General features: G+C 42.3%; 1 protein-coding gene across 8 annotated transcripts in view; it reads right to left on the bottom strand.

The window, feature by feature from the left end:
* Positions 1 to 13,519, bottom strand: part of smtnb (smoothelin b) — a 42,515-nt gene that overhangs the window by 20,042 nt on the left and 8,954 nt on the right. For 7 of the 8 annotated variants that reach the window (XR_011034994.1, XM_068309989.1, XM_068309991.1 and 4 more), the window contains exons 2-6: positions 9,544 to 9,701; positions 8,296 to 8,374; positions 8,133 to 8,211; positions 6,941 to 7,020; positions 1,680 to 1,779 (exon numbers count right to left, since the gene is read on the bottom strand). Coding sequence is in view for 6 of the 8 variants with exons in the window: in XM_068309989.1 (XP_068166090.1) it covers positions 1,680 to 1,779; positions 6,941 to 7,020; positions 8,133 to 8,211; positions 8,296 to 8,374; positions 9,544 to 9,701 (496 nt within the window). In the remaining 2 variants the exon portion in view is untranslated. Of the gene's footprint in view, positions 1 to 1,679; positions 1,780 to 4,721; positions 4,870 to 6,940; positions 7,021 to 8,132; positions 8,212 to 8,295; positions 8,375 to 9,543; positions 9,702 to 13,519 lie in introns of those variants that run through there. The other variant, XM_068309995.1, reaches the window with a different exon arrangement.

Below are 13,519 nucleotides of genomic sequence, written 5' to 3'. Positions count from 1 at the left end.
TCTAATTATCTACATTAGCAGCCTGCACTGCTACATTCTGTTGCCAGTCAATGCATTGACCATCTATCAAATTTATCTATAAGGCTGTCACACTAGGTTTATTTGGGTTTTTTGTGGCCCTGTCTTGCTGCTGATCAGTAGCTCCGGACCTTACTTATAGCTTAAGCCCAAGACTATCATTGGATCATAATAAATTATGTTGACTAAGGTAAACGTCACATTACACAACAAAAGGGAGTCTGGCTGAGCACATTGGATTAAATGGTAATACACATGTGTTCAATCCTGTCTGGGCTTCACACAATTTCTGACTGAAATTGACTTCTGTGTCAATGGAGGGGTTTTTTTTTTTTTTTTTTTGTGAACTTGAGGCACTCGGGACATTCCACTGAGAGTCTCTGCAACCATTTAATTTCCCAAATCACAGCCTTACTAGTTACTGTTTGTGCTGTAATGTAGTAGAGCCAGACACATGGTTTTTGAGGTAAAGCTCATACAAACTTTTTTCACCAGAGAACTGGAGGTATGAGTTTGTGTTATTTCAAACACCAAAAAAGAACCTGTCATAGATCGTTTGAGTCAATTTCTTATTTTTCACTCAGTTGAAAAAACAACCACCCTTTGAAAACCACCCGCCCACTCTTGCTGCACTAGACCACAAACATCCACAGCTTTGTTGACGGGTGCCTGCTTTAAAAGGCGCCTACCTCCTTTGCTTTTCTATAGTGGTCTTTTTTTGTTGACCCAAGCTTCACCCTGGTTTAAATTGTAAATTTAAATCTAGATCTTCTGTTTTGTAGCCAGTTTTATTTAGCAGAGGTGTGTCTGTTGGGTTTCCCTGTGCCTTCATTCCCACAACCTAACCCTGGGTCTAAGAGAAGAACGCTGGGAAGCCCAAAGCACACCGGGCCACACAGAACGATATTATTATGGTGCCAAGCCTCAGGCCAAGGTCAGTTCAGACAGCATGGAGCACAAAAAAGAGATCATCCTGAAAATAAAGTGATCAAACTTTAATGTTGTCTTTTATGAAGAGGATTTTGCAATTACTAGATTTTTCGAAAGGTACTTGAACTCATCAAGCTGTGGTTTGTTGTGATTAACTAATTAACCTGACTGTAATATAGTTTTGACGTTAAACAAGCCATTCATCACTAGCTTTGCGCCTGGGTCTCCTCATTATGTGAGCAAACAAAGTACATTCATTCCCCTCTAAAGGTTTGCATTCATTCCACTTAATTAATTGTTGGGCTCACAGAACACTGAATGAAATGACTTCACTCTGTAGAAGCCAAAGTCATTAAACCTATGGCTGTGAGTAATTCCAAACAGTTAATAAAGTTCAGTGAAAAAGCTTAAAGAGCTTGAACTAATACGACCTCCTGACCGCCACCTCAGGAAAATGCTTCCTTTAACAGACTATTTTAACAGGCAGTCAAGAGGAAATTGCATGAGGACCTATGTATGCAGCCACATGCAACAGAGGCTGTCAGTGTTGGCATCAGATGAATGTACAGCCAAGCCTGACCTTTAGGTGTTATCAGTGGGGAAAAGATGTTGAGTTTCTACAATTCCAAAAGTGAAGCCTTTCTACATGTGACTTAGGTACGTAGCATTCAAATAAACTGCTTTGTCAGGTTGAACGTCCTGTAATTTGAAGAGAAAGATAAATTTCTCACCTGTTCTCTGCTCTCTGCTTTGTTGTGTCTGCTGGCTGCGTAAGTCCTGGATCTGAGGTCTGATGTGTTCTCGCTCACTGTGACTCTCCTGCTCCGTCTCCTATTGAAATAGAATAACATGCTCAGTGCACAGAAACTCTCCACACACGTTATGTAATTTTGTTTCTCAGGTCAAAATGTCTTCAGGATTTTATCAGGGAGAAATTTAACACTTTGAAGACAAAACTCCTTAAAATCATTCGAGTGAGGTCAGTTCATGCTGATGGATGCCCAGGTCAAATGATGAACAACATGCTTAGCCAGATGGAAAAGTAAAGATCTGTCCATTTGCCATCGTATACCTCAGGCACATAGAGGGACAGCCAGATCCAACACACACTATTGTACTGCTCTATAGCCTGACTTGACTTCAGCAGAATTCCTTCAAAATTACCTGCAGAGGAACAAAATGCAGCTCTTTCAGCGGCACTCTGGCCATAGCCTGCACAGATCAAATAGCAGCAGGAGGGAGATCTCTGAGGGGAGGCAGCCTCATTTTGGCATATGGAGAGGAAACGGGAGATGTGTGGAGTAGAGGGATGAGGGCGGAAAAATGAAGATACTGGCATTAATGTTGGGCCTCTGTTTCCCGACCTTGAGCCACTCCACAGGAGAATCAGCTGCGCAAATAAAGCTTCTCTGACCATGTGTGGACACAGCCTTGAAATCCAAAGAAATATAGAAGAAAACTTTTCTATTGAACAAAAATAGAGACTCTTCATCTATAATGTTACAGGGGTAGGAAGCTCTCTGTAACTCAGTTGAAATGCTGGAGTTTATCAAGGCACATGATCTCTTAAAACGTGTTTAACTAGAGGCAGCTGAGAGAAGAATAGTCCAACAAAAATTTCCAGGACAGGAGAAGCTTTTTGAAGTAACGGCATGCTCTCATTCTCTTACAAGAACTCATTCATAAGCTCTCAAGCCTGTAAAGAATACACACACACACACACACACACATAGACACACACAATCAACCACAGAATCACTTGTCACATGTGTAAACAATGTTATCCTACAGAACAGAGAGGTCCAGTCATCAATAACACCTAGACTAGGAGATTCTTAAGAAACCCTCCCTTGTGTTTCAGCAGGGTTTTAATCAACGCAGTGTGTGATCAGGCCTGATCTGAACACAGGAGAGTGGCAGAGGTGACAAAGGACCAGAGGCTTTATGCTCTGTTGATCGTAACCTTCCCCACCTTTGAGAAGATTACAGGGAAGAGCGTCTCAATCACTGAGGAGAACATAATCAGACACTGTCGTGGGAGATGACAAAACAAACAAGAAAAGGTGAAACTGGATATTTGCTGCTCTGATTATAAAGAAAGAAAGAGCACAATTAAATGCATCACATGTTGTGGTTTGAAAGTAAAATGAGGTCTAGTTGCTAAAATCTTCCACAAAAGATCAACATATAATTGTGAAAAGATTGTGAAAGATGCACTCCTTCCTAAAAAAAGAACTGAAAATGCGACATCAGAGCATTCTAAATAAAAGGCTCCAATGTCAATTTTTCCATTCTTCCGATTTTTTTTTCTCCTTATGGAGCAAAAAGAGTGTCAGCGCACATTCTGGAGCAATAAAAGTATGTTAGCTTGAAAAGACGATGGTAAATTTTGCTCATTCGGACTTGAGCGCCACCATGGAGGACACAATTTGACTGGCTCGATATTCTGTGAGAAGACAAATCTGCAAAGAGCTCCCGCACAAAAGCCACTCCCTTTACTGTGGGGGTCACTCAATCAGGTGAGTCACAGGGGGAGATAATTGCTTTTGAGCAATAAACACAATGAGAGAGGACCGGTCTGTCCTCACCCACCCCTCCTCTCCCTGACAGACAGCCATCATTTCACAGCTCCCACTAAACCACAGGGAACATATTTCTCACAGACAGTGAGGCAAAGGGGGAGGGGGGGATCAAGTTGAAGTGGAGAAGCAGACCAGAGCTGGGACCTGCTGCCAGCCACCATGCTGTCATTAGCGGCTACCCTCTGGCCCAAACAGTCAAGACCTGGCAGAGTGGAACCACCGCCGACACCGTCCCACTCCAGCTCTTCTTTGGTCCCTCATCCCATCTGACCTCAGCAGTGGATTTGTTCTGTACTATAGCAAAAATGTAAACTCGGTAAACACAAAAACAATTGTCCTCACTGGTGACCACAGCAAGGCGTGGGCCATCTGAATTCCTCTGAATGTTCAAGTGTACAAAAATAAGAACAATAAGGCTGAGGCGCACAGTTTCTTCTCAGACAGATGAGATCAACTGGAGATTAACACACACACACACACACACACACACACGCACACACGCACTTTAAATGGTCCAGTTTTTCCATGAAAGTTAAATCCATTACTACACTGGTAAGGTCAGACCATCTGAACGTCTTCCATGCCTCCACGTGGAAGGAAGAAGAAATCTGGTGAATTACTTTTCCATTACTGCAGCCCGAGGAACCACAAGCTCGGTTTACCTCCAAAAACTGAAATACAGTAGCTGGAATGAGGTAGCAATCATCTCAGTATCACCAAATCTTCTTTGTGAGGAGGAACATGCAAACAACTCTGGTCTTTCTTAGACCTACTGCTCATGTCAATATCTTTTCAAAGTGGATCTGCTGGATTGTTTATCTTCCATCACAACTTGAATGTCAGTTAAATGTTCTCGTCCAGCTTTTAGACAGTTAGGCACCGTCTCTTCTTGCAACATGTTTGTGATGAGCACAGAGACAGAACAAATTCTGCAGCTGCAACACAGACCCAACCAACCTGAGTTCTCCAAACACACCTAGACAACATGTCTGAAGCCTGGGAGACAACGTAAGTAGTTAAATCAATAAAAACATGCAAATGAATGATCATCAAATTTTGAAAATTTGATTAGGATCATTTTTAAGTAACATATCTGTGTCAGTAACTCAGTTTCATCTCATTCATTGTCTATATTTTCAGAGAAGCCATCAACCTAAATGAATAAATAACCTACACAAAAAATACACAAACCTGAGAGGTAAACACAGCAGCTGGTACTTCCCATTCTTCTGTGAGATGAATACAAGGACAAATTTTCAAAAATGTGAAAAAAAATTTTTTTTAAAAAATTGAATAGAAGGACTATAGAAAAGTCAGAAGGGAAGGTTTGATCTCTACATGTAGCAGCAGAAAAGTCTGAATGACATTTACCTTCTACTGCCGCTCTCTCCCTCTCTCTCCTCTCTCTCTCTCCGAGTCAGGACGTCCGCTACTCTGCCTCTCTACTCCCTCAACCACATCACACACACACACACACACACACACACACACACACACACACACACACACACACACACACACACACACACACACACACACACACACACACACAGGCCACTCCTTTAACTTCCCCTGCCTCCCATTCTGTATCCACAGGGACCCCCCCCCCCCCCACACCACACGCTCTTTCTTAGAGGTTAAAGGGTTGCCTGGTTGACACGTTAACTTCTGACACATTCTACCTTTCTTTTGACTTATTTCCGTATTTCTTTCACATCTGTGAAGACAAGAGGTGACACTCGAACTGTAATTTCAACCTAATTTAAGTCGATATTTTACACTTTTTGTGTCAGGATAAAGAATCCACATCATTTTCCGATTGTTTTTTCTGGGCTACACACATATAATTTAAGTATTTATAAGCTGTCAGAGGATGGTTTCTACCATACATATATTAGGAAACTTTTACAGTATGTCATCATCCCTCCGTTAAAAACAATAATTAAATTCTAATGGGTGTCGAAATTAACCAATACATTAATCCAATAATTACTAATTACTGTGTATTTTCCATTGAGTTTTTGTTACATGACATCTTGAGCTGCTTTTGTTTCCAGCTGCTGGCAGAGTCTGCGTATTCCTGGAGTGTCTGGCTGCGGCGGAGGCCTATCTAGGACCTCCATCTGCCACGGGACAATCGCAAACAGCTCAAAGAGATCCGCTGCAGTGATTTGAATAGAAGGAGCCCTGCTACTGCTGGCTGATGTTGTTTTTGGCCGCTTCCCCATTCCAGTGCAGACAACACGACTGAGGCACAGCTGGTGGGCTGCTTGTCTGTCTGTCTGTCTGAACCCCCACACCATCCGCCTCATTGACTACACTGCTTGTGGCTCACAACGCCGCCCAATGGCTCACAGCTGTGTGGCAGGAAGGGAGGTAAAAGGGCTTGAATGTTAGGGGCATCCTGTGACGCCAACATGCTATCATCGCTTCCTATCTGAGGACAATACACAAGGCAGTGCATGCAACAAAAGTACAGGGTGCAGCAGACAACTGGATGGATAGCAACAGCTTTCATGTCACTGTGGCGGGAAACATTGGTGCTTTCATAGGAACCACCGCAATGCTAATAATGTGAGTGATTGTATTCTTGATTATCCTCCACTGAAATCTCATTCTCTGGAACTTTCATCTAAAAGTTTGGAAACAGAAAACTTGACCTTGGGCCACTAAAGATGTGAACAAGAAATTTTATGTCCTCCCCACTGCAGAAGCCATATAATTAAGTTTGTAAAAGAGGAGAAAGATAGAAGTTTGGTCAAACTCCAATCCTCCACTACAAGTCAAGTCGATTGAGGTAGGAGTCTGACAGAAGACTGAAGGAACAGAGGGATTAAAAATCATGTGATACATTCAAACACCATGAAGATGCAATAAAACCACTTGAGGATTGAATGAAATAAAAAAACTATTTACGGTTTCCACCTACTGTATCACTCACTGTACCTGTTGAAAGTAATTTACTAAGCACCCTTAGTCCTCGGCTCAAAGTGTGTTTGATTTTTCTCCTCATAAGGTCGAGTCTTAATGAGGAACTAAAACAGAAAAACACATTCCTTGCTACATAGCAGCCAAAACATGCATTTTGTGTGGGCCTGTGGTGCAGACACATTCATGACACATTATGTGATTCAAGCTCTAATGCCTGTTGTTGTTTGCTTCTTTCTTCATTGTGGCTGCAAAGAAACCTCAGTGGTTACTGTTGCCATGCACACAAATACAGAAACTCTCAAACTGATTTGCACTTCGCTCATTACTGCTAATAGAAGCTGGCATGACTGACTATTAAATCTGTTGGGTGTCGATCCATTTGTGATGAGTGATGGAAATGTTGATTGTCGAAATTGTGGAAAATTAGTTTGCATCCGATGAATGACAGTGATAGTCAGAATTAGCGCTGCTGTACTCACCCCAGTACCCATGATCCTCTTAGGTTCTACACTCTCAGGCTCCTGACAGCTAATGGAACCTTTTCCTCGCTCAGCAGGCCCTGTAAAAATCAAAAACACACACAAGCACAGCAGTAGTGCAATAATTAATGTTAACGTGATGATTCATTGGCTCTAACAATCCAAAACTTTTACATTTCACAGATGGGCTATAAACTGAGGTGATGGATGACAGGACTATGCCAGGTGCCCTGGTTTGCCCCCATAGACGGAGGCGTCTCAGACTGTATACCCACACATCCTGCTATTTCAGTGTGACAGGGGCAACCAGGCAGAGACAGGAATGACAGGAATCCACTACCTGACCCAGCATCAGGAGGATCTGACGCTGTAACCATGGTAACCACTGAAAATATCACCATCTCTTCCACATGAATTAAGTGACAATTCTTAATAAAGTTGATAAAAGATATACAGTGCATCGTCACGCGATCGCACATCTACGATTGCGACTAATTCATCGCAAATTTTTGGTTGGCAGTCACGTGGCACCGTACGTGCATTCTATTGGCTGACGGCATCTGGAAGTGCGCTACATTTCATGAGTCTCGGACTTCTGTGAGACACAAAAGTGATTTAAACAGTCGATAAGAGTGTGGGAAAAGGTGGTTTAATATCAGTGGGTTCATAAACGTTTAAATTACCATAAATAATAAATAAGATGATAAGATCGCAATCTCGATCGCGGATTCCTTAATCGCATGTGTGGTTCCTGGAACGTATTGACCGCAAAGATTGAGGGCACACTGTACATACATTATACTTGATAAATATTAAAGTGGCAGTTTGATGATTTTTGTAAAGTCAATTTGGTCCTAAAACATATAATCTTAATTTCTTAAAGGCTATATTTATAGCATTAAGTTAAATAATCTAAATTTTGCATTAATTGATCCAATTAAACAAATTAATGTCCTCAGGAAGTACTGACAGATGTGTTTGTGCTATTTATGTGCTTTTTGTCAACCACAGCTTAATTATGACTTTTCGTATTCTGATACTGTGACACCAAACTGTAGTTTTAGCGTATCCTCTTCACACCAATGCTTTCATCCAGACAATGAGAACGTTCATCTTTGAGTTTGACCAGACGAGCGTTTTGTTATTTAACAGTTTCAGACACATCTGGACTGCGTCTTCAAACATCACTCACCTTGCTGCTGCTCCTCCCGGATTTGTCGAATAGTTGCTCGAATCAACTTTCTCTCCTCGTACTCACTCGCAGCACGGAGCTTCACACAAACACAAACACAGAATTTCATGGCACATGGGACGATCATGCAGAGCAGCCCTTTTTATTTTTTATTAATATTCACCATTTTTGTGAGCTCTTCAATGTCCTGAATTGATTGAAGTTTGCGCGACAGGGCATCCAAGTTGTTGTTGGAATCAGACCTGAGAGAGAGAGACAGAGAGAGAGAGAGCGAGACATAATGACTGACTTTACTTTGCATCATAAAAAACATCATCTGTATTCTCAGACGTCTCTCAGCAGCAGAAAACAACCAACATTTCGTAAAGACAGACAAACAGATAGATCGACGCATTTTATTGATACCAAACAGGGGAATTCATATAAAGTATTAGAAAATATTCGCTATTTTTGACTGGATCAAGACTAATTACAGAAATCAAACCTCAACTGAATATGGGAAAAGTGATAGTCATAAAAAAACCTACGAGGACAGGGGGAAAAAAAGGACTCCACTGTTCCATTTTTCAGCTTCATATTTCTCCATTTCACCTCTCCAGTTCTCAACATCTCAGCTTTCTTCCACTCATTGTGTGTGGCATGGAATATGTCTCATTCCACCACTGGGAGGCAAAGGATAATGCGACTTTCAGATGGGCTCTGTGTGTTTGTGTGTATTGCTACGGTAGGTATGCTTCCACTTCAGCTTCAGCGAGGCATCTTCTTTGTTATTGTAACCCAAGTCATCCAAGAGCGGAGGTGCATGGAAATGAAAAGGCTTGCAAAAGTCAAAGTGACAGAAGGACAGCAGACGGCTGAGAGTCTTCTATAAATCTACACAACAGTGTTGAAATTGTAGTTCCTCCACTAGCAGTGAAATTAACACCAGACACAAAACTCACTCTCTGGGTTTCATCAACAGGTAGAGAAAAAGAAGGGGATTGAAGATGTAAACAAATATGATGGAACTTTGTGTTCTTCCAAGACTCCTAAAAATATAGTTCATCACAATGTTTGCAGAAACGTGAAGCTGATAGTCCTCAATAGCTGAAGCCTGTTTTTCCTGTTTGTCCTTCAGTTCGCCAGCAAAAATGTGTTTATTGATAAAATGACAAAGGAGATGATTATCAGTTTCCTTCTGTTCTGAAAGTTATGAAATATTTATTGTGAACCACAAAATATTTCTGAGTAGATCAAACAAACTAAATCTGGATAAGGTAATGAATCCGATCTGATAAATCTTAATGACTTAAATGCAGAAAGGTGATTTGACATAAGGCCTTTATAACGCCGAAAATATGTCTGGTGAAATTTCTGCGTGTGCGTGCGTGCGTGCGTGCGTGCGGGCATGCGTGCGGGCGTGCATTCTTACCTGTGCTGGTTTTCCTTGTCTTCCTGTTGTTTGAGGCGTGTTGCCCGGAACCTCTTGCTGGCCAGAGCTGCCTCCATGTCCTCTATCTCTCGCCTCCTCAACTCCCGGATGGCTGAACGGATGACACGTCTCTCGTCCAGATCTACAGTTCCATCCAGCTGAATGGGACACAAACATACAGACAAAAATAGGGCATGAAGAAAAATTCATGTGTTAAATATGCACCGAGGCAGCAGAAGACCAAATAATTGGCTTGGAAAACCACTTGTCACTCTCGTATTTGCACGTCTGAGCGGCTGCACCACAGATGTACGGTGGAGAAAATTACCATCCAGTTAAATAATAATCTCCTACCATGGTAAAGGGTCATAGGGTCTTCTCTCAAAGTAAGTAAAGAGCGGTGAAGGCAGCAAAGACTTCTAACTTCTGTTGGTAAACTGTCCTCTGTTATTAACCTGTTCAAACAAGGACCGCAAAGTTGTCATTTATGACTAAAAAATTTTGGTCCACGGGGCCAGATGCTCCCGCTACTGGAAAACCTCAGTTTGTGTTGCTGTGGATAGATTATAACCTTCCAGACGAATATGAATTAAATTACATGAAAATCAACCATAAAATATTCCTCAACTTTAAAAAATAAGCAAACTACAGACGCCAATCACGAGACAATTGCAAGTAAACTCTTTAGGAAAAAAATTAGGAAATTTAGGACAAAAACCGTTTATTAACAAGTTAGCATTGTGATTGGGGGCTTTTAGGCTTGTGAGGGCAAATTCATGGGATCATTTCAATCCTGTAAAATCTTAGTCTTAGTCTGACCGTGTTAGACTCAACAACCCTGGTTTTCAGCGCTACAGGCTCAACTAGGCAGATGAGCAGCTTATAGACTGGTGATGACAAGTGATGTGACTTCACTAATGTGAAAAGAAGGGAACACCTGAGAGTGAAAAAAACCCCCACCACACCAGCTGCTGCTCCAAAAGAGACATGCATCTGTTGGTGTTGATAACCAAGGGTCTTCTGTGACTGTAATTACACTTGTTTGAACAGAAACCAGGCAAAAAGACTTGGATGTTGAAAAGGATCGCTTACAAACTCTCATCAAGCCACTTCAGCCCTCTGAGAGATTATTATGTAAAGAGTTATTTTCTCAAGTGAAAGAGGATTAATTCAGGTGTTTATGAGTGAACGTCTGCAGACATACTAGTCAGCGAGATGCTTTCATGCAAGCGATGGCCGTGTCTACACTGGGGTAAAGGCTCGGATGTTGTATGATAGACGGATCCGTCTGTGGGTCGACAGAAGGAACTTGTCTGCACACGCAGAACAGAGCAGCTCACACTCCTCTCAAACACTTCACACACAAACACACACTTTAGAGCCTCCTGCTGCACCAGTTAAAACCTGCAGAGTCAAAGCTTTGTAGGCCGACTGGTTTCCACTAGTGAGAGCTGGATGTGATTGCTAAGCTAAACCAACCCTGATGGGATGAAAGGGGGTTGTTGTGGCCTTCCCCCGCTGAGCATAGAGGAGGAAGAGGGTGGTCTCTCAAGAGATGAAGAGGGCCAGTGGGTTTGAGGTCTAACCGCGGTTTAACAAAATATGCAGCCTGAGCTGCAATAGCTCTTTTATATGTTATAATTTGAGGAGGTTTTAAGTGCTGAGCTGGCTGAAAATAAGGAGTAAGAGGAGAAAGCACTCAGAGAAGAAGACAGGAGATTAGGAAAGAGGAGAAATAAAAAGTGGTTTACAGTGAGAAAGAGTGACAAAAGGAAAAAGAGAAAGGAAGAAGAGAAAAGGAAAAAGGAGAAGCCGGGCTTGGATATGCCTAAAAATGGGCAGATGAGAGCGGAGTGACACTGGGCCAGGCCTCGCACAGGTCATTCCTCACATTCCTGCTGACTCACCAGGAAAAAGATGGTTGAGCAGCATGTCCATCAAGAGCTGAGTTTAGGTTCTACCCGGCAGTGATAAGACGCAGCACACGAGGAAGGAACTAAAAAAAACACACTGACTCGTTTCCATCATTGTCCTGCACACACACACACACACACACTGAACAAACAGTGGAGGGGGCTGTCTGTTATCACGCTGTCAAGTCTAGTGCTGAATCAATGTCATGTGATTATACAACCAGCACACCGCCAGCTTTCAGGACTGATCAACTGACTTAATCCTAACTGATAGAAAACAGAACCCACCTTAACTCTTAACTCAAAAAGCACCGACTTCTGTTCAGCGTTTCCAAAGTTTCTGGCCTTTGTACTGCCTATATCAGTCTGAACTTGAAGCTAAATATTTAACTGTTGGGAAAAAACCCCCATAAATGACTCCCAAACTCAGAACATGTAATAAAACTGTAAATACTGTAAATCCGTCCACATCAGTCATGTTGAGATTTCTAAATATAGCCACAGTGGGAGAAATCAATGTCCTGATAAGAAAGAAAAACAATTCGACATTTGGCAGTCAGCACTTTCACCTGCTCCAACACCAGAAATTTCAAACGGACCAATCAGATGGCTGCATGTTCGCATAGTTTGAATGGGTTGCAGCCTGTGTACACTTAATTCAACAGGCCACACCATAAGGCACAAGACCAGAAGTTGAAGCCGACTTTTCCTTTACGTTTCTTGGAAGAGGAAAATGAAAAAAGTCCGACCAATAGCTTCCTCGCTTGGAAAGGTTACAAGCAGGCGTAACACACCTTCAACTTGGGTGCCTGCCAAAGAAAACAGAATGACCGTTGAAGTAGCATGGAAACACGCGCTCATGTAGAAAGCAACGGTCCGTTTGACTGCGGGACTTGTGGGAAGGGAGAGGAAAATAATGAGTGCACTCACACGATGGCAACACCTTACATGACCAACCATCCTCACGTGCATTTTTCAAACCAAACAACAAGCCTCTTTCTAACCCACGGTTCACCGAAAACACAGTGACCTAAAGAACATTTGGTGCACCCAGACAGACGGCCGTTCATGCAGCGACAATTGCTAACGGTCATGTGAGTCAGGAATGACACAATTTTTGACTGAAAACTGTGCAGCCGTCCACACGTCACTGAGCTGTCATCGCCTTTAATGATGGTGGGGTAATAATACTAATACAGTCTGATCTGCTGCTGCAAGCAACAGCTCACTCATCACTGCTTTTAAGGAAGCTGCTGCTGCACCTGTTGACCTCAGCAGACTCACCTGAGTCAGCCAGGTAGATGGAAGGAGCAGGACGGAGCTTGTGTTTATGAATGATTATGAGACAAGATAATCCTGTAGGAAACAGGGCTTCAAAGCAAATTATTACCTCATTAGACAGGAATCACTGGTGAGGAGAAATACGGAAAAAAATGTTGCAATGGCCTGCTAAGGCTTGTACTGAACCGATGGCGGCTTTGAGTCACTTCCTGCCAAACGGCAGTGCTCTTCAGAATCAAAACTTAAAACCTTCCCAACAGACACCAGACCGGAGCGGCTCAATCAATCCCAATCAATTAGAAAGCTTTCATGGTTTAGCTTTAATCCTGAGCAGCTGGTGACAAACTCCTGAGGACGAAAACACCCTCTTAGCTCCTCTGCTTCACACGAGAAACAGATTTAGATAGGGTTCTCACATTTGTGAGGTTGTTTAATTTACTGCGTAACAGATGGTTACGGCATTGGGAGTGGTCAAATATGGAATAAACTCAAGGTCCTTCAGGTAGTTTAAATATACTAACTATGATTTTGTGGGTCTTCTGTCCATGGCTAAACACACAAGGCTGTAATGACTTCCTGTGGGTGAAGCAATGAAACAGGATTAAGTTAAGCCTATGGAAGTATAAGGACTTTAAATTTCTGTGTAAACAGGGAGAAAATATTCAGATTTGTCTAATTTCCCCTGAACTTTTATAACTTTGGCAAAGGAGGTTAAGTTTTTTCTTGCACTGGTTTGTTTGGAGGTTGATTCTGATAATATTTTTGGATCATTTGGATTCTAA

The sequence above is a fragment of the Antennarius striatus genome, chromosome 3 (assembly GCF_040054535.1).
Source record: "Antennarius striatus isolate MH-2024 chromosome 3, ASM4005453v1, whole genome shotgun sequence".
In the NCBI taxonomy this organism is placed as follows: Eukaryota; Metazoa; Chordata; class Actinopteri; order Lophiiformes; family Antennariidae; genus Antennarius; species Antennarius striatus.
Note: the sequence above shows the minus strand (reverse complement) of the source record. Positions and strands in the feature narration are given on the sequence as shown.